Here is a 26,052-nt window from a genome sequence, read left to right as displayed (position 1 = left end):
CTCGGCTTCCCGGCCATCTCTCTTAAGACATCTCTCTCTTTCTCTGACTGTTCTCAGGCACTTTCGCAAGCTCTTCTTCTTCCATCTACCCCTTAAATGTTCTTCAGAGTAACTCATTTTTATCCACCTTTGGGGCTTCCACCATCAGGGAATACTCTTAGTCCCCAAATGTATATTTCAATCTTAACCTTTCACCTGAGCTAGGGCTGCCCTTTCTTTTTCTGAATGTCTTTCAGATAATTCAGATCTTCATGATCTCATCCATTCCCTTCCTGCCCTTCTCCAGCTTCCAAAGCTCAGTCAATGGAATTAACATCCATCTAGTTGTCCTAGTTACAAACCTCAAGGCGTCCCCTTAACTCTTCCCACCGCTTCCCCCCTCCTCCTGCTGGGCAACCAGTTTATCCACTACCAACCCCCCTGCCCCCAAATCCTACACTCTGCCTGGGGGTCTTCAATTTCTTCCACGAGGAACATCCCTCCCGCTTTGTGCCCAATACTGGTCGTGGGTTAAAATTTAGGTGACTGATTCACTTCAATTAATCGCTTCCTCTTCTGAGTTCCAGACAGGTTGCTTCTTCATTCTGAAGAAACACACCTTGATGCTAGTTTTGTTTTCTAATGACTGATTTACATATGTCTCCCTCGCTAGATTGTAAAATTTTTGAGGGCAGGCTTTTGTTTTTACTTGGTTTATTATTGGGTCTAGCCGGTGACTGACATTCCATTCTATTAAAGAAATATTTTTATATGAATGACTGCGTGAATAAATGAGTACCTGGGAATGGGAACCTCATCAATGACACCCTTTCAGAGATTACTGAGAGGGGACCCGAGCATTGTGTGAGCAAGTAGGCAATGCGCACCGAAACGACATATAGCTACCTGCCTACAGAGGGCAGGTAAACGCTAGGCATCTAAGGAGCTTTCTTTATTTTTAGGCTTTTCAGTTCTCTGTTTGTACAGCCAAATTTGAAAAGGGAAGCTATTGCTTTAACCTGTGCTGTACTCTTTTATCCTGGGTGACAGGAATTAAGAGTATAAACGAGAGAGAACGCCTGCCACCGTCCAGCCACCGTCCAGCCGGTGCCTGGGCACATGGTAGGCCCCCAACACATTCTAATGCTTTTGCTCTTTCCTGCCTGGTCCTTATTCTATATTAAAGGCTCTTGAATTTAGAGCGCCTACGGGAAATTTTAGCTTTAGGATTTCAGTTTGGGGAAAACAACGTCGTGGAGATTCCGATGAATAATATTCACCCGTGACTCTCAGTCCCGGGGGGGAAATCACTCCGCTGGAGGGGCCTGGGGAGGAGCCGGGAGGAGCAGGGCGGGGCAACCCCGGAGGAAAAGCGACGAGAAAGCGGGAGAAAGACGCTCCTTTTGGGTCGGGTTGGCGTTTTTTGAACCCCGGAGACGTGACGCCCTAACTGCCCTCGCGGCTGGTTTCCCCGCGGAGCGCCCGCCCTCTCGCTTCCGCCCGGCGGTGCGCTGCTGGCCGCCGCCGCTAGGGGCGCCCGGGGCCCGCGGAGGCGGCGGCGGCGGCGGCGGTTCTCGGAGCGGCGCCTCTCCGGCTCTCAGACGGGCGGCAGCGGGGAGCTGCGCCCCGAAACGGCGCCCACCGCCCAGGCGAGCTGCAGCACGAGCGCTCCCGCGCCGCGGCCGCCGCCGCGCTCCAGCCCGGACCGCGGCGAGGGGCGGCGGCCCCGGCCCCGGCCGGCTCGCGGCGCCCCCTGGCCGCGCCCCCGCGCGCAGCTCGCGGCCCCGGCCATGGGGCTGGGAGGGCCCGGGGCTCGGCCGAGCTGAGGCGGTGGCGGCCCGCGCGCCCCTGGGGCCCGCCCCCGCACCCCGCTCGCCGGCGCCTGGCTCTCATGATGATGAAGAAGAAGAAGTTTAAGTTTAGGGTGGACTTCCAGCTCGAGGAGCTCTCCTCGGTGCCCTTCGTCAACGGGGTCCTCTTCTGCAAGATGCGGCTGCTGGACGGCGGCAGCTTCACCGCCGAGTCCCCCAGGTAAGGCGCGGGCGCGCCCGCGGGGCCGGGGTGGGGGCCCGCACGCCCTTCCGCTGCCCCTGCTCTCCGGCAGAGCGGCCGGCCTCGTGGGCGCCTCTCTCGGGACCATTCTGAAATCGGTCAGCAGTGTATTGATCTGCACAAAGTGCTTCGCAAATACGCTCATCTGGGCTCCTGCCCTCCTGATTCCAGATGCTTCCTGGGATCTGCTCTTCCCCCCCTAAATTTTCTAGGCTAGGGAGCAACGGCCAGAAGGGAGAGGATGCTTCTGGTTTCTCTTAAGACGTTCCCATATTTGTGAAATGCAGAGTGGAACTTGAGCTGTTGTTAAAACTCACAGAAATAACCCTAGGTGCTGGAGCTCCGAGAGCGCCGGCTCGGAGCAGAAGCCGGTGCGGAGCCTGACTCCTCCTCCCTGTCGGTTGCCGGCCACCTGGAGCCAGGGCTGGGCCTGGACGGGCTGGATGGAGGCAGGTGTTCACTGGCGGACGGGACGACAGTCTGCGCCTCCTCGGGGAGTTGAGTGCCCGGTTCCGCGCTCACAGTGCCCGAGTGACCCACCTTGGCGTGGCCAGCAGTGGTTCTCAGTGCAGAGGACCTGGAACCAGAACGAGAGCCAAGACCCTGCCCCCCCCCCCCCCGCCCACAAATTTGAAATGAACCCCTGGGCAGTCAGAGTCGTTGGCAGGTTGCAGAATAAAAAAAATCAGGAGTCGTTCTTGAGTCACTTCAGGGCTATTCCTAGGTTGACTCATTTACCCTAAGCTAAGCGTTCCTTAACAAAATAGAAAATTTACAGCATTTTTTAAACGGGCTTTTCAGTTCTTGAAATCAAGGAAAAGGATCAATAGGTAATGCTTCCTTTGCCTAAATTTACTGTTCATAGAGTTTATTTTTACCCTAAAAATTCTACTTTCCTTCTATTTATTATTCCTATTAATAATGTAAAGGACGTAATGTCAATCAATAGGTTGCGGAACTGGGGCCAGAAAATTGCCCGCGGTGACTATACTGAAACCTATGGAAACCAGAAGTTGTAATACCTCGTTGGCCAGAGCCAGACAGGTATGGAGCAGTGTTGATTTTCAGAATTGAAACGTGATCAGCTGAGGGTCGTTTTTAAAATTCAGCTGTGCTGACAAATCTTATGTGGCTATTCAGCTAGTTATACTACAGTCACAATTAACACAGGTAAGAGAACAGGAGAGCTTAGAATGGTGCAACAAACAAAGCTGTTAGGCATTGAAAAGCCAATTCCATTCTACAATGACCTGTAGGTGCAAGTGACCGTCCTACCCTGCACCTTACCCTGTTTTGCTGCACAGTCACACCCGACACTTCTGGCCGTTAGACCCTGTCTCCTGAACCAGTAGTGACACCTGGTGGTCAGGGTACTTCCCTTCCGTCTTCTTTCTCCTGCAGGTTATTGAGGTGGCTGGCTCCTCTCAAATCAGTTATTCTGGCGCAGGCAATCAGTTACTCAGCAACTGTGTGTTGGGCCCATTAAATGTGTCACCTTATATTATTCTCACAGCAAGTCCAGGATCTAGGGATTCCCATTTCTCAGATGAGTAAACTGAGACTCGGAAAGCATTACTAAACTTTCCCAAGGTCCCTACATCTGCTAAGTAAAACACCAAGATTCTGAGACAGGTCTGTGTAATGTCAGACAGACTCATTGCAGGGTAATTCATCTCAGACTGTGTGCTGCGGTGAATTGGGAGGTTCCCAATGGTTTTAACAAGCCAGGGCTATAGTGTGATTGGGAATCTGCACACGTCGGAAAGGGAAAAGGTGCGCATCTGGGTTAAACTTACCCCTTTGTCTTCCAACTAAAACGTGGCTGTAATCAGAATCAGTAAGGTTCAGAATAGTGTTCTGTACAGCCAAACAAACTAACCAGCCCACCCATGTCCTTTGAAAGTAAAGGAGCCATAATAAGGAGGCTGTGCCTCATTAGGTGGAGGTAGGGTTTGGAATTAGGCTGCTCTTTGCCTAAAACCCAGCTCTGCCGTGGGAAACCTGGGTGGGGTATATAGCCTCCCAAAGCCTCCATCTATAACGTAGAAACCGTCTCTGGCGGGAGGGGTTATTGTGAGGACTTAGTAAGATCCTGCACCGGAACCAGCCCCCACAGCTAACTGGCACCCAGTTAACTTTTAGGGAGAACACCAGGAGCTTGTCCCAGAGGGCTTGTTAGATGTTCTACTTGACTTCCTTTATCCTGACAACGAGGAAAGTTTTGAATATTACATCCCATTTATCAGGGAAAAAGAAAACCCGAAATACCCAAAGGATGTGAGTTATTTAAAATCTGTATCACTTTAAATCTTAGGTGCTAGTCCAGGCAGTGTGCCTCTAATGAAATGCTAGATTTTAATTTTTTTAAAGATCCCTTTCGACGCCTCTTATCAATTTGATACACTTCACACTGGAACATCTCTCCCATGAAAACATGATTACTTTCCTTAGAAAGGCCTGCTTCGAGCTGCTGGCGCCTGGGAGCCTGAATGATCAGCAGGCCCCTACGCTCGCTGTGCCCAGACTACGGTGTGATTTACGCCGGAGACTATCTGGGAGCCTGGAGGTCTGTGCTGGGCAGAGGGTGCCCAAGTGGCCAGCCTAAAAAAAGCCCCAGGCAGCATGTCTGTAACAAGCTCCCTTGGTACACAGCATGTGCTGTTGCAATTGGATGCTGGAGAAGTTATGTTCCCTGGGAGAGGACTCTTAGAAGCTTGCCCTTGGTTTCTCAGGACTTTGCCCCTTGCACCTTTTGTTCCCTGGGCTGACCTGCTTTGATTCATTGTGCTGTAGTAAATCTCAGGCGTGAGTGGGACTCTATGTTGAGTCCTGTGAGCCCTGGGGTGGTCTTGAGCCTCCGAAAAATCATCATTATTTTGTTAGAGAAAAGCCTTAGAGGTGCACAGGACATTGTAACTATACTTGTGAAAAGGCTGACGATGCTGCTCATTCATTATTCACCAGATATTGAGGATTTACCAGGTTTCAAGCTGTCGGTCAGTGGCTATGAGAAGTACAACAAAGACTAAAGGCCCATGAGGGAATCACATCTATTCAATTAACTTAGACCATAGATGTATAATTGTTGATAGTTGGACACAGTATGATGTAGTGCCAGGCCACTGAATCGGACCGTTGGTGAGAGTTGTTGACATTGCGAAGGTAGAGTTTACCCACAGCTGTCATGGTTACTGAACACCTTACCAGCTCTCCAGCATGCTGGGAGGATGCATTTGCACTGACGGAAGGCAGTGGACAGCCTGAGACAGTCCCTCCCGGGAGTTGGTGAGATCAGCCGGGAGAGTTCACACTGAGTGGAAGCAGGAGACCAAGACTCCGGATGTCATGGTGCCCTGGGCTTTCCACTGCTCAGAGATAAGAGTTAATCTAAGATTCTCCCCGAACATCGTAATCGGATTATAGCGGCAGGTAAACTGACTGGTGGGTGGATGGGATGCTCTTTGGATTCAAATGAGGATAGATCAGAAATGGGGGGGGGACAAATCAAGAGTCTATTAAAATAACCCAGGCAGGAGAACCAAGAACCTGAACTTGGAGGCCTCTCACACGTATGTGATCGATGAAATGATAACGCTATGGCCAGTGCCGTGGTGACGAGACAGGAAAAACGTCAAGAAGCATCTTTGTTTTATTTTGTTTTCTTGGGGAGACTAGAACATGTGGTGGGGGAAGATGCGAAAGTATGTATTTAACATACTAAGTATGTATACATAGATGCTAAGCTATGTATTTAACGTGCGACATGCAGGTGACAGCCCGATGAGACGTGTTCATGGTGCATTTCTTAGGTCCTCGTCCATTGTAAGTGAGCCTGCTTACCGAGCTTTCTCCACTAGCAGCTCCTTACACTGGTGTGCCCTTTACTTTCTACTTACTTGTTTGCTTTTAACTGAGTGTATTTATTTTATTTTTCAATTACAGTGGACATCCAATGTATTTGTTTCTTGTTTTGCCCTTTTAAAGATTGTTAGTGAAAGCTAATTTTAGAAGGATTCCGTTTCTCCTGGGAAGGTAATGTCCAGGGAAGAGGTTAGAAAGACTTATGACCAAAAAATATTTATTTGTAGTGAATGTGACTTGTATGATCAGATATTACATAGCACAGTTAATAAAGCATTCAGAAAGTACATCGTACAATTACAGAAAATTGAAGTGGAGTTATTGCCTAATAAAAAGTTTTGCGGACCTGTCAAAGGCAAGATGTTACATTATTTAAATCTTCTCAAAGCACTCTTCCCTTGTAAAAATGTTTAAATCACTTTCAGATTTATTACGACTGTCAGGACAGGTTTAATTTCTAGACTGCTGGAATAAAAGGAATAAGAAGAAGATTTCCCTGTATTTTGGAGGGATTTCCAAGTCTGCCTCATGTTGTTCATCTTTGTGGGTGCCCATAACTATGTACTTTTCTAGGTCTCAGGTGGGCTGGCGGCACAAAACCACGTGGATTCGGGGCGTGTCCAGGAAGCTAACAAGCACATCTGTGTATTGGATTTTTTGCTCTGTAAACAAGCCGAAGGGATTTCTTGTCTTTGGCCGGAGTCTGTGTTCATGTTCTCAAGATCTTAATTCACTGCACATTTTGTATTCCCGTCCAGTAACCTTTCCCTGATTGCAAAAGTAATATGGATTCATGTAGAAGGTTCAGGAAATAGAAAAGCAAAAGGAAAAGAAAATTGCATGGAAATGAACCAACTAGAGATAATCACTGTTGTTAATATTTTGGTGGATAACCTAGGTGTCTTTATTGATCCTTACGTATCCATACACACACATACACACACACACACATACACACACACACACACTTAGCACATACTTTAAAAAAAACAAAATGGGATCATACTGTACGTGCATGTTTATTTTACAGACATGCTACCGTGAGCATCCTGATAGCCAGATTTGATGCACATTCATTATTCTTTATTTAGGATTAACACTAGAAATGGAATTATTGAGTCAAAAGGCTGGCAGGTTTTTAAGGCTTTTGATATGTATTATCGACTTGCCTTTTAGGACATTAAATTGACTTTCTAAGATGGAAAAAAATCACTAATGAGTAGCAAACATAAAAAAATAACCAGTGTTAGTACATGCTGTTTGACCCTGTGGCACAGAATTCTTTATACCCTGACCGGAAGTGGGGTTATCTATCCACATCCTACAATAGCTTTAATAATAGTAGCTAACATTTATCGAGCACTTTCCCCACGTGCCAGGAACCTTTCTAAGCCTTCACGTCGGCAGAGTAACCCTGGAAGGAAGGCACTAGCACATTAGCACTGTGATCACGCGAATCTATGCCCGAGGCGACGAGAGCACCACCGGGTGCCTAGTGTGTACACAGCCGGAGCTCAGGGTGGTCACCTCCAGGCTCTACGTGTCTTTGATCGCTGAACTCGGCTGCCTCTCAAATTTTGTGCTGTGTTTTCTCATGTTGATGTCTTTTTAACCCGGGGACATGCTTTATTAATTTTAAAGAGGGAGGGAAAAGGAGGGAGAGAGAGAGAGAAAGAAAGGGGTATCGATGCAAGAGAGAAATGTGGATCAGTTGCCTCTCGTCCGTGCTCCAACTGGGGAATCGAACCCACAGCCTAGGCGTGTGCCCTGACCTGAAATGGAACCCATGACCTTTTAAGTTTACAGGATGACACTCCACAACTGAGCCACGCCAACTAGGGCTCTCATTTTTATGTTTTGGCAAAATAGCGGGCACATACCTATAGTTCTGAATGCCAGTCTCAGGATACTGGTTCCATACGTGACATCACTGAACAGGTGGTGAGACCTGGCCCCTTTCGGTTTCCCCTGAGGTGGTCGTATGTGGAGGAGACGAGACACAGTGCACACACGTGTACTTCCCCCACCCCCCAGGTGGGACTTGCCAATAGTAAGCCCTCAAAATTCAGTCTCATTCCTGGGTGACTACCTTGTAAAATTAGTACTAATGCCATTTTACATGAGTAAATTAATATTCGCTTTTGTATCACTAAGCCTTGCACAGTGGGCCATTTATAATATTTATTCAGAGTGCAGATGGCTCTTTTTGGGGAAAAGAGCTATTGTAGCTTGGCTAAGGATCATAAATACACAGACCCCAAATTTAGATACAGGGGGGAGCCACGTGGGAAAGTATATAGGGTTCTGGGTACGCAGTTCATTCGTTCTTTGTAAGATTATTAGTGAAAGTTAACTTCAGAAGGGTCCAGTTTCTGACTCTTCACAAGCTGTATACACAGAACAGAACATCCTTGCCCACGTTCAGTTTGGGGTGTCAGCCTCTGAGGGGTGTTATCAGGTAGCCATCCAGGGAAGCGCAGTACATGAAGATTCTGAGGAATCGTGAAGTACGTCAGTAATAGAGTCTGAGGTGAATATCAGGAAAAGATGGTGGTCTTCAAGTCATAAAAAATGAACTTGTATATTCACGTCTATATTTTACATCCCTAACTTCATTTAATTCTTATAAAAATCTCTTATAGGGGTGGTACCTCTTATTGGGTTAGGGTATGCGCCAGGTACTGTACAGATATATTAAAAATAATAATAATAAGTGGCTTAAACAAGATGGAGGTTTATTCCTCTCTCGTGTAAAGTCCAAGCTGGCAGGGTGGCTGTGCTCTGTGGAGTTGTCAGCGCCCTGACTCTTTATCTTGTTGCTCTGTCCTGCCCAGGGTATTGTTCCCATCCACACAGACCAACGAAGCTGGCTCGTCCCACATCCGAATTCCAGCCTCTGAGGAAGAGGAACAGGGGAGGGAGGGTCCCTTTTGCTCGCCGCCCATTGACCAGGGCGTAAGCACAAGGCCACATCCAGTCCCGAGGAGGGCTGAGAAATGTGGTCTTTGCTGGGTATCCAGGTGCCCAGCGGAAGAGTCAGTTACAATAAACAGAAGCAGGAGGGCAGGTATCTGGGGACAGTTAGCCTCTGCCACACCCCTGCTTAACCTCTCTTTTAAAGAGGAGAGTCTACGGCCATACCACCCTGGACGCGCCCGATCTCGGAAGCTAAGCAGGGTTGGGCCTGGTTAGTGCTTGGATAGGAGAGGAGAATGTTGATCCTCAGAAAAGTGACCTTCATTTGTTCAAGGTCACACATCAATTCAGTGAAAGGTATTTGAACGTCCCATAGGAAGGAAGAGACTTATGCTGCATGAGGAGATGTTAAAGAAGGCGTGTGTGTTCCGTAGGGTATTTAGATGTGACGTGAGGCATAACTGTGTGATACTCAGTGAAACATTTAGAAGAATACAATTGTGTTATACGGCTTGTCCCTTTGTCAGGAAGGTCACCCTTCATTAGAAGGACGGGTGACTTAGATGACTCATAAGGCCTTTTCTAACTCTGAGATTCGGTGACTAAGCTTTAAATTTTGTTTCTTAATACTGCTCCGTCTTAGCCAAGACTGGTCAGCCTCTATCAGCCAAATATATGTGCATTTCTGCCTGCCTGGTTTTCTCTCCTTTTCCTGCCTCTTCGCCGTTTTGTTCGTTGATTCAAACTCCACCCATTCTTTAAGATCCAATCAGATGCCTCATCAGCTTTCTGCCCATCCACCACTCGCCTCCAACACCAAGTACACACACTCGTCCCTCTGAAACGTTGGTTATTTGTTGAATGAACGAAATCTCTCCTCACGGTCTCACTGTGATTTCACCTCTCAGGCCCCATATGTATTCTCGTTTCTGCCAGTTATTTCACCCAAATTAGTGTTTTAATTACCTTTATGAAACATTTCCATGCAGTGAGTGTAAAATTTGTAATAGTAAAAATTAATACAAGGAAAGGTAGGAAGAAGTGTGTAATCTTCTGTGTGGGGGGAGGTGGGCAGGGGAAGTGTCGTGGAAGGGAATTCCTCGCAAGGCTTTGAACAAAGTCTAGCTGGGAAAGGGGGGGGGGTGGTTGATAGAAGGAGCAGCACACACACTGGCAAGGCGCAGCAGCGGGGGCACCACGAGTGGAAGGCTAAACCACCGCAGCTGCAGAAGGAGAGGGGGAGAGGGGGCTCGTTTCCAGGAGCCTGGACTTGCTTTGCTATTGCAGGGCCCAGGGGAGCCAAAAGCAGGGGAAGGGCATAGGCAAAATTGGTAGGTTAGCTTACAGCTAAAATGTAAGAGAGTTCTCCTCTGATGACCTTGCCTTCCTCAGTGGCAACCGTGGAAGGTGGATTAAGGGACGTGAGGACAAGGACCAAAGATCAGAAAAGCTTCTGTGTGGAATGGTGGGGGCTGACCACAGGCAAGTCCAGACGGCCCAGCCGAAGCTTAAAACATGAATTGTTAGTGATGGGATGGTGCGCGTTCATGCACATTTCTCCAGCAGTGCTCTTAGATGGGGGAACGTAGATGAGGGGCTGATCCCAGTTCAGAAGTTTGTAGTATGTGCAAAGGCCACAAAGACAAGGGAAGTGTTGGTGAGAAAGGAATGGAAGGAATCAGTCATGGGGTCCATACTCCAAGGAGAAAGGAGGCCAGGAAGATGAATCGGGAAACTACAGAATGGTTGGAGATGTAGGTGCCCGGGAGGAATGAGGCTGAGGCGGGTTGGATGGGGTGGGGTGTGCTCGGAGGATGGGCTGTCAGAGCTTGGGATTCTTCAGTAGGGCCGTCTAGGGAGCTGGCCCGGTGCAGGGGGTAGGCGTCACTGGAGTGGTGTGCAGACAGCCCAGGGCAGAGAGTCCGAGTCCTGGCCATTCGCATACTGGCCTGGTGTAAAGCAGCCAGTGTGGTGACCGCTGGGAGGGTGGAGAGAGAGAGAAGGAAACACAGGTACTTCGGCGTGCCCTTAACCAGAGGGAGAGCGTGGCCTAGCCAGGTGCCACAAGCCTCCTGTGGAAGATGGGGGCACAGAGCAAGCACACCCACCCTGCAGGGCGGCAGGGGGGAGGGGGTGTCCTGGTGAGGTAGCGGGTTGTGGTTAGGCAGTGCGTGAGTTTTCCGTGAAGAGGTTGAGGGGGCAAGAGGGCTCCTGACCATGGAACCAGGGTCTCAGGTTGTGCGGTTGGTAGAGTGAGAGGGGAAGGAGCGGCAACAGGGGAAAGATCAGAGTGACCACGAACAGAACAGCAGGAAAGAGAGACCGGGGGATTTGGGGAGAATGGCTAGGTGACCCAGACGTGGTGGTGTTTTGTCTTTTCCTGGAGATTACAGGGGTGGAAGGTACGCAGAGAACTGAATGGCCTTAGGATTTCTGATACGGATAGGAAACGACCGAGTGTCGTATCTAAGGCCCAGGTCACACAAGACATGACTCCCGCTGCCACTCCTGAAGTGCAGAAGGAGGTCACCTTAGGTCCTGCCTTTCCCCTCCTGAGGGGCCTTCATGATCTCCGTCTGTCTTTCTGTCTTGCAGCCCCCTTACCGACAATTAATCTTCAAGACCTGAAGACTTAATCTTCTTCCTCAGTAATCTCTTCCCTCTCATCTCACAGGACAAGATATTCTTCCTGGTCTTCAGTGCCAGCCCATTTCCCTGTTCCTTTGATCTAATTTTCCTTTATCTAATTTTCCTCTCCTCTCTCTATGCAATTCTGATCCAAAGTTCATGAAAAAATTAGGCATTCCTCCCCACACTCTGCCCCCAAGCCCACGCTCTGACTCCCTCCCACCACACAGCAGAACTCCTCGCTGGCGTCATCGGCCATCTCAAACTGCCACATCTGCTCAGCGTTTTCTCTTTGGTCCCTTGTGCTCTGTGTGGAATTCTGGGATTAGCTGCAGCTTGACACTTGGCTGTCTTGGCGTCCCTGAGCCTTATGCCACGCTTTAACCTCCCAAGATAACGACTCAGTTTTTGCATCGGGTGGGCCAGAAAGTTCATTTCGTTCTTTCTGTAAAATAAAGAGCACATTTTTCATTTTCACCATTAACTTTATGGATTTAGATATTTTGAGTATATCGGTTCTCTCTCCTACTAGTGGTTTCTAGTGGGAAGAGGCCAGGGGTGCTGCTAAACACCTTCCGATGCGTAAGACAGCCCCACAGCAAAGGGGTATCTGGCCAAAACGTCAATAGTGGCAAACCACTTTGGACACGTTCGATCAGTCACAGCACCTTCTCCATACACGGCACACATCTTTTTCTGTGTTTCAGTTGCATTTTTACCTTTCTTGAAATAATGAAACATAAGATGCTGAAATGTTGCCTATTTTTTCCCATCTTCAACGTTAAAATAGCTGCACAAAAATTGACCGACTTTGGTAAGTTTTTTTTAATGCACACCCAAATGACAGCTGTCACGATACAATCTAACAAAATTGTTTTGAATGAAGTGAAAGACAGCTAAGCTCTACTAAAACCATCGTACAGAAAAAAAATAAACAAACTTATTGGCCAACCCAGTAAGTATATAATGCAAAATAATTGCCACAGCAAGTGTAGTCAACATCTGTCACCAAACATACCAGTCACAAAGTAATTTTTTTCTTGTGATGAGGATTTTTAAAGCTCTGTTCATTAGCAACTTGCAAACATGAGATGCAGTGTCGTTAGTTACAGTCACTATGCTGTACGTTGCGTCCCTGTGACCTCTCCCCTTTGACCCCTTCACTTCTTTCTCACACACCCCACTCCTGACCCCTGGCAATCTCCAATCAGTTCTCTATAAGCTCAGTTTCTTGGGGTTTTGTTCTGTTTTGTTGTTGTTGTTTTTTTTTAATTCCACGAGTAAATGAATAGTATTTGTCTTTCTCTCTATCTGACTAATTTCACTGGGCATAACACCCAGCCATGTTGTCACAAATGGCAAGATCTCCTTCTTCATGGCTGAATAATTTTCCTGTGCCGTGTGTGTGTGTGTGTGTGTGTGTGTGTGTGTGTGTCACATTTTACATATCCATACATCCACTGAAAAAAGTACTTAGGTCGTTTCCGTATCTTGGCTCCTATAAATGATACTGCAGTGAACATACAGGTGTCTATATCTTTTTGAGTTAGTGGGGGGGTTTTGTTTTGGGTTTTGCTTTTTTAAAAAATAAATACGCAGAAGTGGAATTGCTGAGGCATATGGTAGTTCATTCTGTTTTTAATTTTTTGAGGAACCTCCGTTCTGTCCTCCGTAAGTGGCCGCGCTGGTTTTCCATCCCACCAACAGTGCACAAGAGTTCCCTTTTCTTCACATCCTCACCGGCACTCCGTGTTCTGGTCTTTTTGGTAACAGCCATTCTAACAAGCGTGAAGCGGTCTCTCGTCGTGGTTTTGGTTTGCGCTTTCCTAATGTGGAACACCATTTCATGGACCTGTTGGACATGTGTCTCCTTGGGAAACATGTTCAGATCCTCTGTCCTTTTCTCTTTTTATCTATTTATGTGAGAGGGGAGGAGGGAGGGAGAGAGGGACAGGAACGTCAGTGTGAGAGCAAAGCATCGCTCTCCCCTCCCTGACTCCCACCCAGTGACCAAACCCACAGCCCAGGCATGTGCTCTGACCAAGAGTCGAACCCACAAACTATTGCCTTGTGGGACGATGCCCAACCCACTGAGCCACACAGGCCAAGGTTCTTCTGTCCATTTTTTAATCAGATTATCTGGGGTTTTCTTTTGCTATTGAGTTGTATGGATTTCTTTACATATATTTGGATGTTATGTTAATTCCCTCACCAGATATTTCCTCCTCTTAGAAGGGTGACTTTTCTCTTTTTTCGTGGTTTTCTGGGCTGTGCGGATGCTTTTTAGTTCAGTAGAGTCCCACTTGTTTATTTTTTCTTTTCTTGCCTTTGCTTTTGGTGTCAAACCCCCCCTCCCACCCAAAAAAATCCATTACCAAGACGGCCAGCAAAGGGCCTGTGTTTCTTTCCAGAAGTGTCCTGGTTTCAGTGCTCACCTTGAAAACTTTAATCTGGTCTAAGTTGAGTTTTTGTGTGGTGGAAGGTAGAGGCGCAGTGTCTTCTTCCCCAAGTGGCTGTCCAGTGGGGAGCTTGAGGGAGGAGCTTCCAGGAGCAGAAGCCAGGCCCCAGTTAGGGAGTGAGCAGGGGAAGCAGCAGAAACCTTGAGTAGAGTTGTCTTCAGTTTGGAACATTTGCTAAAACAAAGCAAAGGAGAAAAGTAGAATTCGGTAAGAGAGGGGAAGCAGGAACAAACAACAACCATTTTAATTTACATATTTATTTTTAAGGGAGAGACTTGAACATGACTATAGTTTGGGGCAAAGGAGTAGTGTAAGATAAAATAGGGATACAATACTAAAAACAAACCTACAATCAAAAGTCTGTCTTTCTGTTGTCTTCAAGAAAAATAAAATTTCTGCCCTGGATCCTGTTTACTTTTTCCAGAAGAAATTCTCAGGCTTTTCCTAAGAGAATAGTATTTCCCAGCATTGGGATTTAGAAACTAGCTTCCACCAAGGTTTGTTGTAACTTGATGAAATGAGGAACTACCCGTAATACTGACTTTGGACTTTACATGTTTGCTTCATTTCGTTTTAGTGAGTCATCAGTAGCATAGCATTCGAATGAACTCATTTAGTGACATTGTCTTTCTAGTCAAAATTTCGTATCTTTCCTGTTTGCAGACAGCAGCCACATTTCAACAGCGATTTCTGGGAATTCTCTAGTGCTGGTGTCTGCGTACGAAGTTATTAACATTTTACTTCCCATCGTTACCTTTTGGGGCCAATCTGGGAGCTTCTAAGGTACTGTGTTTTTAAAAGTGTCCCCTCTGTATGCCATCCTGGGTAGGAAGGTCTTCCCATTTTTTTTTTGGTCGTTCCTAAGGGGATGGCTTCCAGAAAACCCAGATGAGTATGTTCCTTGGACTGCCCCGTGGGCAGCACTGTTTGCTCTGTGCAGGAGAGTTTCAGATGGTGCAGCTCCAGAAGGTAGTTAGGAAAGGTTTGTTCCTACTCCTCGCAAAATAAGGGCCTTGGTTCCAACGTTTTGCTTGTAGGCCCATCAGGAAAGAACCTTTTATAAGCAACCGTAAGTTACCTTTATAATTTCTACCAGTGAAGGGAAAGTAGAACTCAATGATTAAGTTAGTCATGAAGATGGTGTGCATTTGTAATCGTGTGCGGCCGAGAACAGGAAACTCGTTACAGTAATAGGGTGTAAGCCTTCGTGAAGGAACCAGGAGCTCGGTAGTTAATAACTGCAATACGAGTACTTGGCATTTCCTAATTTGAGAAGCAGGAAATTAGTACCAGCTGAGAGTGCAAATGAATGTCAGCCTCTGAGACCTGTACAGTTAGTCCCTTGTCCCTGGGTTTCTAAGAGTTCTGGAGAACATATTTTCATGCCTAAGCATATAACCTGGTTTTAATTTCCTATGTGCTTGGAGGATTTTTTTGCCATATTGAAATCGGGAAGTTTTGTGTAGTTTTAATTTTCCTAGACTGTATGCTGTACTGTGTATTCTTAAATTTTTAGTAAGCGGTCTTTTCTTTGATGAGGGTTTTTCTGTTACTTCCTTTTTTATTGTGTCTTCTTCATCGGTAGGGTCCTTTTTAGGAATCAGGGAAGTGATGCTTCGTCGACCGTGAATAGTTAGAGCAACACAAATTCATTCTCTAGGATGAAAAAATGTTTTTTTGTCAAAAATACTCATTTTGACACACGGAATCCTGAAGTTTTTAGGCTACGTAGCATGTAGTTCGACACTTCCGTTTCTAGACGAAGGAACTGGAAGCCCCAGCAGGTGAAACAACTTGTCCGAAGTCACTTGTACAGTTTGTCACAGAGACATCGTGGTTCTCTAGCCTTTACTCTTTCCATCACACCCTCCTCATTTCCTTTCACGGCCATTAAGCTGAAAAGTTGTGGGTAGAAGCTGTCTGTTAACTGACAGATGACGTGGGTGCCGGTCTCCCTTTTTAATACTGTTTCAGTCGTTTATACAATGTTTGGAAGTGCGATCTAAAAGCATATAGAAGGAATGATCTATGACTAGCCATGAGGGAGCTTAAAGAATGCATACGTCATTGGGTGAATCTAAAGTCCCGTTTTTAGTGGGAACATGTGTGCTCACAGAAACCATGAACAAGTCTGGCATACTGTAAACATGGACAGAAGTTTGCGTACCTTTGTAAATGAAAGTTTTTATTAGGACGCCTGCCAGTCACTGAGTGGCAGTCTCTCCTGCGTGAGACGACCAAGGATTTCTGGACGTGTACACAGGGCATCGCGAGCAAGCGTGTGTTCTGAGGACCCCCCTGCGTACTCACCCGGTAGCGCTGTGTTTTGTGTATGAAATTTCTCATCAGCGTGGCTCCGAGCAGCCACCGGTGGCCTGTGGGCAAACCTGCCTGCGTGAGAACTTGTCCTTTTCTCTTCCCCTCCTCATCCTGTCCAAGGATGTTCCCCACCACACAGACACACGCACACACACACNGGGCATCGCGAGCAAGCGTGTGTTCTGAGGACCCCCCTGCGTACTCACCCGGTAGCGCTGTGTTTTGTGTATGAAATTTCTCATCAGCGTGGCTCCGAGCAGCCACTGGTGGCCTGTGGGCAAACCTGCCTGCGTGAGAACTTGTCCTTTTCTCTTCCCCTCCTCATCCTGTCCAAGGATGTTCCCCACCACACAGACACACGCACACACACACACCCGCCACCCCACCACTGCCACCATGGCCCGAACGGATGCAGTCCCCTCTGACATTCTCAGGGGCGGTCCCCTCTGGCGCCATCGTGCATTCACACCCTGTCCATCTTTGGCCCTTTCCCCTGACTGGTTCTCTCCTGCCAGCACTAAAGCACGAACCAAGTCTCTTGGGTGTGACAATGAAATTCTCCCTCAACCGCAGGTTCCCACCTCGCTGCCCGTCCCCCATTTTCTCCATTTTATCACCAAAGTATTTGACACCGATTGTTTGTGTTCCTGTTTCACCTCCCATAGCTATCTGCCTTCCACCCCCACCTTTCCACCAACATTATCAGTGACTTCATTGTTGCTTCTTCCTAGCCTTTATCTTACCCCACGTCTGGCCCATTATTGTTGAGCAATCCCTCCAAGGTCCTTCCCCTTGGTTTGGTTTCTGAGATAACATTGTGTCCTTTGCTTCTCTCTCCCTTGACCTTTAGTCCCCTTTGCCTGCCTCCTGTCCTCTCCTAGACCTGCCAGGTCCCCTTAGATCCAGACGCAGCTGTCCCCTCCTCCTGTGCTGCCCCCCAAAGGGCCTCCTCGTTCCCATGGCCTCCCTGACCAGTCTTCCAAGCTGAGGGCTTTCACTTGCATCGACAGCCCAGTCCTCCCCTTTGAGTTTGGGTCTCTACCTGTCCACCTACTGGACCTTCCCAGGGAGGGGCCCTCAGGCTCCTCAACCTCAAAATGCCCGAAGCTGGGTTGTCATCTCCCTCACTGTCCGACACCACCCGCAGAACGCCTGAGCGAAAGACACTCTTCTTGGGTTCAGACGTTTCCCACTGAAAGTGCTGGGCAGGCAGATCCTCCGGCCAGCAGTGCCTCTCAGCTGTGAGGTTCTCTCATCCTTAGCATTGCGATTAAAAGCCACCACGTTAGAGATCCTATGTATTCCCAGAGTCGTAAAATATTTCTTTTTGCCTCCGCCCAAAGGCTTATTTTCAGGGATCTATATCCTTCATAAAATGAATTAATGTTGAAGAAAACTTCCTACTTGTGATTTAACCATTGTTTCTCTCTGGAGGACAAATGTAAGTGGACTTAGAACTGCTTAGATCCTTGATAATGACAGCTTGAAACATTTATTATTGAGCTCCGCCGTCAGCCAGGCTGCGGTTCCAAACACCGTGTGTAATAATTCACTTGATTTTCCAAAATTCCCATGACATGTGGACACCATTACCATCCCTGTTTTACAGAGGAGGGAACAGAAGTTCAGGGAGGTTAGCGAATGTGTGTGGTGTGATGGCTGCCAAGTGGCGGAGGTGGGATTTGAACCCCAACAGATTGGATCTGGGTACAGGCTCCTAACTCCCGGCAATAATATTGCCTGGCAAAACAGCTTACATTCCTGACAACAGTTTTTTGTTTTGGGGGTGGGGTTTGTATCACCATTTCTTTTCTTTTTTTTTTTTAAGATTTTATTTACTTATTTTTAGGGTGGGGAAGGGAGGGAGAAAGAAAGGGAGAGAAACATCAATGTGTGGTTGCCTCTCGTGTGTCCCCAACCGGGATCATGACCTGCAACCCTGGTATGTGCCCTGACTGGGAATCAAACCGGCAACCCCTTGGTTCACAGACCAACACTCAGTCCACTGAGCCACACCAGCCAGGGCTGTATCACCATTTCTGAAAACTTAAAAATACTTCGAATTACCAAGACATGGCATAATTTTAAATATGTGCCTCGAGTATACATATGTAGGTTATTCTCAGAATATTAAGTAATGCAGTTTACTAGTACAGTAACTAAGTAGTCACAAAAATAGATCCACAATTTGTATTGCATTTTATATTTCATTTTTTAAAGAACGTTTACATTCTTTTGAGGCACAAACAGCCATAGCAGCCTTTATCGTCTTTTTAATCCTCTGCTTGTGTAGTTCACAGTCAGCTTCTTGATGACTTTGTCTTGGGAATACTTGGCTCTCCACAGAATCCACACAAGTCATATTGTGTTGCTTTCTTTCTTGCAAGTGGTTAAGCAACTGTGTAAAACTCATAGGAAATTGATGACTCATATAATGGAAAGCATTTACTGATGTGGCTTTTGTCTCAGTTGCCAAGTAGTCTGTTTGTTTCCATGGTAACCTGTCAGTATAACAAATTGTCACAAACTAACTTTGCCACTTTTTTTTATTTGTGCGTGTAGTTTGGACAGCCTTCTAACAGCTGTGTGTGGGGGAGGGTGTACGCACTGAAGATTTTCTTATCGCAAAAAATTTCTGAGTCATTGCCATAGGCACAGAAATATTTTTTATTTACTGAAATTGTTGAAGACTCCAGGGCTATTATTTTGATACTACAAAACCTAAAAGATTATTTAAATTAACATGTCTGTTACTACTTGTTTCTATTTCTGAAGGCCATCGTCAACAATTATTTAAGCGGATAAATTTTTAAAATTCATTTACATTATTGTGCATTGTACAGTATTTTATTTGAAATATATAGGGGTGAGCGAAAGCAGGTTTCCAGTTATGAATACATAAAACAGTTTATTCTTGTATTATTTATTAATTATTATATCATGTTCCATATGAACGACTGTAAACCTGCTTTTTTGCCCACTTCTGTAGGTATGGAACCATAGGAGAATCTGCCACAGACAAGGCAGGGAAAAGGAAATTCAGACCTCGTCCTGGGGGACGAGGACTTGCAGAGTGACAGAGGAAGCCAAGTCAGCCAGTTCTTGCCAGCCCTTCCCTGGGGACAGAGTTCTAAGACAGGGACTGGCAGACCCCGAGCTCCTCGGGGAAGCCAAGGCAGCCGTGCCACATAGGGCACCAGGCTTTCCACTGCAGGCCGAGTCGNAGCAGGTTTCCAGTTATGAATACATAAAACAGTTTATTCTTGTATTATTTATTAATTATTATATCATGTTCCATATGAACGACTATGAACCTGCTTTTTTGCCCACTTCTGTAGGTATGGAACCATAGGAGAATCTGCCACAGACAAGGCAGGGAAAAGGAAATTCGGACCTCGTCCTGGGGGACGAGGACTTGCAGAGTGACAGAGGAAGCCAAGTCGGCCAGTTCTTGCCAGCCCTTCCCTGGGGACAGAGTTCTAAGACAGGGACTGGCAGACCCCGAGCTCCTCGGGGAAGCCAAGGCAGCCGTGCCACATAGGGCACCAGGCTTTCCACTGCAGGCCGAGTCGGGAAGGATCCCTAGGGGAGAGGATGATGAAAGGAAAGGAGTTCAAGTTAAACTGGTGAATGAGGGAAGTTGAAAGGGAGAGTAGAGGGTGTACAGGGGAAAGAGAACGTGAACAAAGGTGTACAGGTGAGAACTAGTGTGACGTCAGGGAGGGGTGACCAGCAGTATGAGACAGGAGGGCTCAGGACGGGAGGCTGAGCAGGGGCCTCGTCGGGAAGGAGCTGGGACCCCATCCTCCCAGATGCAGGGAAGCAGTGCAGGATTTCACACGGAGAAGTGACATTCAGGTTCGTCGTTTAGAAGGAGCTCTCCGGCACAGTGAGGAAGGTAGGTTTGCTCGAGGACCATTTAGGGGGCTGTTGCCACACTTCAGAGAAGGTCTGTTGAAGGGCGGAATGAGGGTGGGGGTGGGGGTGAAGTAACAGGCAAGACTCGGTAGCTGGGACTGTTCATACGCAGCCCATGCATGGCACTTCTGCATTCGGTAACAAGTTTTATTGAGGGTTGGCTGTCTTTGGCAATGTACTGTCCAGGGCGTTTGCTGGGCTCTTACTGTCTGCCTTCATCATCCCCAGTGAGGATCCTTCCGTGTGTGGCATTGTAAGTTAATAAGGGGACACGATCCATAGCCCCCATTCGTTCCCACCTGATCCCTTGGCTCGCTAGACTTTCTCACTCTCACGTAGGAACCCACTCCGGAGCCCTGCGTGCGTGCCAGGCCCCTACCTAGGAGGCACTCAGCATCGGTGCGTCTGCACAGTGTCGTAACCCCCAGCTGGATCTGAGCTTCCTTGGGCCTTCATTGGGCGGGGCTGTGCAGGTTATGAAAAATATGCACAAAGGTTCCAGAGCATTTTATCGATACATTAATTTTCTATTTTTAGCTCTACTGAGGAATAATTGGCAAATTAATTGTCTATATTTAAAGTGTATAACTGGATGTTTTGATATACATGTAGTCATTGTGAAATGACCACCACAATCCAGCTGATTAACATCCATCACACCCTGGCTGGTGTGGCTCAGTGGATTGAGCACAGGCCTGCAAACCAGAGGGTCACCAGTTTGAGTCCCAGTCAGGGTACATGCTTGGGTTGCAGGCCAGGTCCCCAGTAGGGGGCGCATGAGAGGCAACCACACATTGATGTTTCTCTCCCTCTTTCCCTCTCTTCCCTTCTCTAAAAAAATAAATAAATAAAATCTTTAAAAAGAAAACAAACATCCATCACCTCACATAGTTTTCCCTAGAACACTTAAGATCCACTCTCTGAGCAAATTTCAAGTGTACAATCCACTGTTGTTAACTAAGTTCACCATGCAGCACCTTAGACCTCCAGAACTGGCTCATCTTGCGTAACTGAATTTTGTGCCCTCGGATCCACACCATCCCCCACTTCTCCCACTTCCCAGCCCTTGGCCATACCCAGCCTACCCTGTGCTTCTGTGAGTTTGACTACTTTAGATTCCCTTTTGGTCAGTCGTATGTTTCTAGGAATTTATTGATTTTTTTCTAGCTTGTTTAATTTGTTGGCATACAATCGTTCATAATAGTCCCTTAAAGTTCTCTTTATTTCTGAGGCATTCATTGCAATGTCTCCTCTTTCATTTGTGAATTTTGTCTTCTCTTTGTCTTAGTCTAGCTCAGGGTTTGTTGGGGGTTTTTTTCCTTTTGTTTTTCTGTTCTCTATTTGATTGATGTCTACTATCGTGTTTACTGTTTCCTCCCTTCTGTTAAATGAAACAGCCGTTTCTGCCTCCCTGAGTCTCTCTTCTTCTCCTGGCAGAGACTCCGTGTTGTTACAGACGCCTTTCGCTGTTTGTCTCAGTCTGTCTTTCGTGTTAAGAGCCTTTCTTCCTTTGTAATTACAAGGCACTGAAAGTTCCTTAGAAGCTCTGCCCGTGTGGAGAATGTTTCTGTCTCAGGTTTTCACTGCAGATTGAGCTGGTTGAGCCATTTCTCTGGGAACCCTTAACACCCTTCTCCTTAGGTCTTTTCTTTGGGGGGCGGGGCGGACGCCCCAGGGAACGTTCTTCCCACATCATGAAGAAAGTATTCTGAGGAATCCAGGTAGGGGAAGAAGGTTGGAGGTCTCAGGGCTGAGTAAGTCCTCCTGCATCCTCCACCCCCTTCCTCCCCTAGCTCCACCCCCTTCCTCACTAGCTCCACCTCTTCCTCCCCTAGCTCCATCCCCCCTGGTCAGGTCCTACAAGGTCCCTCTGCTTTACTCTCAGGAGGAGCAGGCCCAGTCTCCCCGAAGGGTCAGGGAGAGGATCTGGGAGTTGTTTCCATGACAGTGTTCAGCTGTTGCTTCTGCCCTTTGGCCTCCCTTCATTCCACCTGGAGACCCTGCCCTTGTCTTCCACTGCGGTCAGGCTCCACCGCCCTGTGGGTGCTCCATCAGTTCTCCCTTGTCCATCCCTGGCTGCTTATTTTTGTCTTCCCTCTGGTTCTCTCTGTCCTGGCGAAATCATGCCCTAAAAATTAAACAGAATGTTTTGGGGAGGAAGCCCTTGTCCTGCCATCTTTAACTAGAAGTTCCTTTGTACTTTTTAGGAAAAATTGTAATGTTGTCTTTGATTCCCAATCTCACATCAGTGGTCTGAGTGACGGGGACAACTGAGTGCCTTGAAGCTCAGCCTGCTCCTGAAAGGCCCCCCAAGCCCGCTGGTGTCCCAGCCACAGAGGCCCTGGCTGAGGCCACCCTTGGGTCTGGAGGCCAAGGGAGGTTGAAAGAGAAGCAACGATTTAAAAAAATTTGGCTTTTGATTCTCAGTCAGAGCACATGCCTGGGTTGCAGGCCAGATGCCCAGTAAGGGGGGGGGGGGAGGTGCACAAGAGGCAAGCATACATTGATGTTTCTCTCTCTTTCTCCTTCCCTTCCCCTCTCTCTAAAAGTAAATAAGTAAAATCTTTTTAAAATTCTGGCTTATTTTTTTCCTTTGTGATTGCCATTATTATTCACCAATTTCTAAAGAGTTTGTTTACTCCTGAGTGTGCCAGGGAGTTTTTGCTCGCCTCCCTGGGGACGCCTCCGCTGCCCGTCACACGCTGTGCCTCCCGGTCCATCCTTGGCCCAGTGACTTCCATTCTGCCTGTGTTGTGACCCTGCAAAGAAGTCACCCCTCTGCTGGATTTCAAGGGAAACGCTCCTCAGGACACGTACCCATTCTCCTCCCATCCTAATTTGTGAAGTCATCTAAAGCTTCCTAGTGGAAAATGCAATAAAATAGCTAAAGTTACTGTGTGAAGTCCGTGACAGAAGATCTGTCCTCAGCTCCCGTGCATGTGTCTGTGTGTATCCAAACATCCGTGTCCATGCCACACACATGCTTGGGGTTCCCACTGAGCCCCACCAGCCAGGGCTGAATACTGGCTTTCAGTAGATCCCTTCTGCGCCGTAGGCTTGGGTGAAAGCGTGTGTGTGCTTTTTCATCATGTCGTCAGTAAGAGGTCGTTAACCGGTTCTTTTTCTCGCCCCCTCAGGGAGGTGGTGCAAGCCAACTGTGTTCACTGGAGGAAGAAGTTCTCGTTCATGTGCAAAATGAGCGCCAGCGCGGCCACGGGCATCCTGGACCCTTGTGTCTACCGGGTGTCTGTGCGCAAGGTACGGAAATAGCCTGTCGCGAGCCATAATTAGTCCCCTAGTCACGGATGCTCTTTATTTAGCTCCACTTCCTCCTCGGAACTGTTACAGGCAACTCTGCTTCACAGCCACAGCAAAAATTCAGACGCGTTTAACAAATACGGTGGAGAATCTGAGGTTATAAATTAAGATATTTGAGAACCTTGTCTCACTGCCGTGGTGCACATGAGTGTTCACCCTGTTTGTGTTATTTTGGGGGTTGTGTGTCTGCATCCTGCTCGGCATGAACTTCCTCTTTGTTGGACATTATTTTAGGAACCTCACATGTATGATGTCTAATGACAGCCCCGAAAGTAGGGGTGCTTTTTTTCCGTTTTCAGGGAAACTCGGGCTCAGAGTGGTGGTCACTTGCCCAAAATCACATAGCTGATAAGTGGCAAAGTAGGGACTCACGCTCAAGTTTTTCTAATTCCAAGTTCATATTCTCTCTCTTTTTTTTGCATATATGTTTTCTTTCCATGTGTCAAGTCGAGGCATATTACCAATAATCTACAAAAATGGCAACCATGGATAGTTCAACTTAATCATATATAAGTATGCAATCGTACCGTTTTTGTGTGTGAAAAAGAAGAATCTGTGCATCACCACTACTAGCGAATTAAACTACTGGCTTTAAAACGTCAGGTCAGGCCGACACGTAAAATTGACCATCCCAGACCTCCGAGGTCAGATTCCCGGTGTCAGCTTCCTGGAGCCGCTGTGAAGAAGCACCACAAAGCAGGCGGGTTAAAGCGACGCCGTGCACACAGTGCCGTATGCAGACAATGTGTCGTAGAGTCGCCCCCTGCATTGGAACCTGTATAAGTTCATTCACCAACGCCACCCCAATAAACTCAATGAAAATTAAAATTAAAAAATAAATAAATAACGGAAAAACAAAGCCACCCAAATGCATCGTTTTACAGTCCTGGGGCCCAGAAGTGAAAGTCGAGGTGGGCGGGGCCGTGCTCAGAGGCGCTGGGGAAGAAACTCCTTCTCGCCCTCTCCCCGCAGGCATCCCCTGGCTTGTAGCTTCGTCTCTCCAGTTCCAGGGCTGTCTCCTCCCTTTGTGTCCTCACGTCCTCTGCCCTCGTGTGTGTCTGTGACTTTATTAGAATGTCTCCTCTTTTAATAAGGACACTAGTCGTGTTGCATTAGAACCTCATTCTGACTAGATTACTCTTCAAAGACTCTATTTCCGAAGAGGGTCGCATGCTGAGGTCCTGGGTGTTAGGATCTCAGTGTATCTTTTCTGGGTGAGAGCCCTACAATTTAGGTCACAACTGGCCCCAAAGGTTGTAATAAACCTGGGGATTTATACCTCTTAAGTTAATGGACTAGCTTGTTCCAGATCACCCCTCCCTCTGAGAACAACGAGAAAAGCGAGACGAGGTGTTAAAAATAGCTGCTGGAGAAAGAAAGAAGGAGCTCCTACCTTTTGCAACAACATGGATGGAACTGGAAAGCATTATGCTGAGTGAAATAAGCCAGGTGTTGAAGGACAAATACCATATGATCTCACCTCTAACAGGAAGCTAAACAACAAAGCAAACAAGCAAGCAAAATATAACCAAAGACACTGAAATAGAGAACAGGCTGACAGTGACCAGAGGGGAGAGGGGAGGGAATTTCAGGGGAAATAAGGGAGGGATTTAGAGGAACCTATATAAAGGATACATGGACAACAACTGAGAAGGGTGGAAATGGGAGGGAGGGGGGAGGATGGGGGGTGGGACGGGAAAAAAACAAACAAACAAAAAAAAAACTATGGTACATACACACAATGGAATTCTATGCAGCAGAAAGAAAGAAAGGAGCTACTACCCTTTGCAACGGCATGGATGGAACTGGAAAGCATTATGCTGAGTGAAAGAAGCCAGGCAGTGAAAGACAAATACCATATGATTCCACCTTTAACAGGAAGCTAAACAACAAAACAAACAAGCAAGGAAAATATGACCAAAGACACTGAAATTCAGAACAGGCTGACAGGGACCAGAGGGGAGGGGGGAGAGAATTTCAGGGGAAAAGGGGAAGGATTCACAGAAACTAGTATAAAGGATACATGGAGAACAACTAAGGGGGGTGAAAATGGGAGGGAGGTGGGGAGCACGGGGGGTGGGCTGGGATGGGAGTGGGGGACGGAAAACTGTACTTGAACAATAATTAAATTAAAAAAATATTTAAAAAAAAAAATAGCTGCTGGAAGGCATCAGAAGTTGCCCCAGGTAAGGACTTAGGATCGTAGGCAACAGGAGCGGAAAGAATGGAGCCTGACAGTCAGCATTGCTTTTACCAGCGAAGCACGTGCTGATGTGCACACAATGGTTAAGGAGCTGAGCCAAAAGCAATGACAGAGAAGGGAAGAAGCTGAACCGGGAGTGCAGCCGTTTTACACATCTGAAGGGACAAGAACTGGAGCCCAGGACCCGTGGAAAATACCCCACACTTTGCACTGGGACTCTCAGAGTTTCAGCCTAGAAGGAGGAATATAGGGGGTGTCATTGGCCGTTATAAAGACAAACTCAGCTGCAGTCAGCTCAGTGGATGAAGGTGATCTGCCTCTATTTTAGCTCCTTACCAGAAACAAGTGTATGTATTTTTTAAAGATTTCATTTATTAATTTTTTTAGAGAGACAGGAAG

At 47.3% G+C, this 26,052-nt stretch overlaps 1 protein-coding gene across 1 annotated transcript in view; it reads left to right on the top strand.

The window, feature by feature from the left end:
* The first annotated feature begins 1,740 nt into the window (after positions 1 to 1,740).
* Positions 1,741 to 26,052, top strand: part of EEIG2 (EEIG family member 2) — a 51,919-nt gene continuing 27,607 nt past the window's right edge. Inside the window, exons 1-2 of the mRNA XM_037050440.1 lie at positions 1,741 to 2,010; positions 23,270 to 23,390. Of these exons, the coding sequence (XP_036906335.1) occupies positions 1,871 to 2,010; positions 23,270 to 23,390 (261 nt within the window). The 5' untranslated portion in view covers positions 1,741 to 1,870. The remainder of the gene's footprint in view (positions 2,011 to 23,269; positions 23,391 to 26,052) is intronic.

The sequence above is a fragment of the Sturnira hondurensis genome, unplaced genomic scaffold, assembly GCF_014824575.4.
Source record: "Sturnira hondurensis isolate 20B ecotype Veracruz unplaced genomic scaffold, ASM1482457v3 Scaffold0006799, whole genome shotgun sequence".
Classification (NCBI taxonomy): Eukaryota; Metazoa; Chordata; class Mammalia; order Chiroptera; family Phyllostomidae; genus Sturnira; species Sturnira hondurensis.
This window is presented reverse-complemented; position numbering and strand designations above follow the sequence as displayed.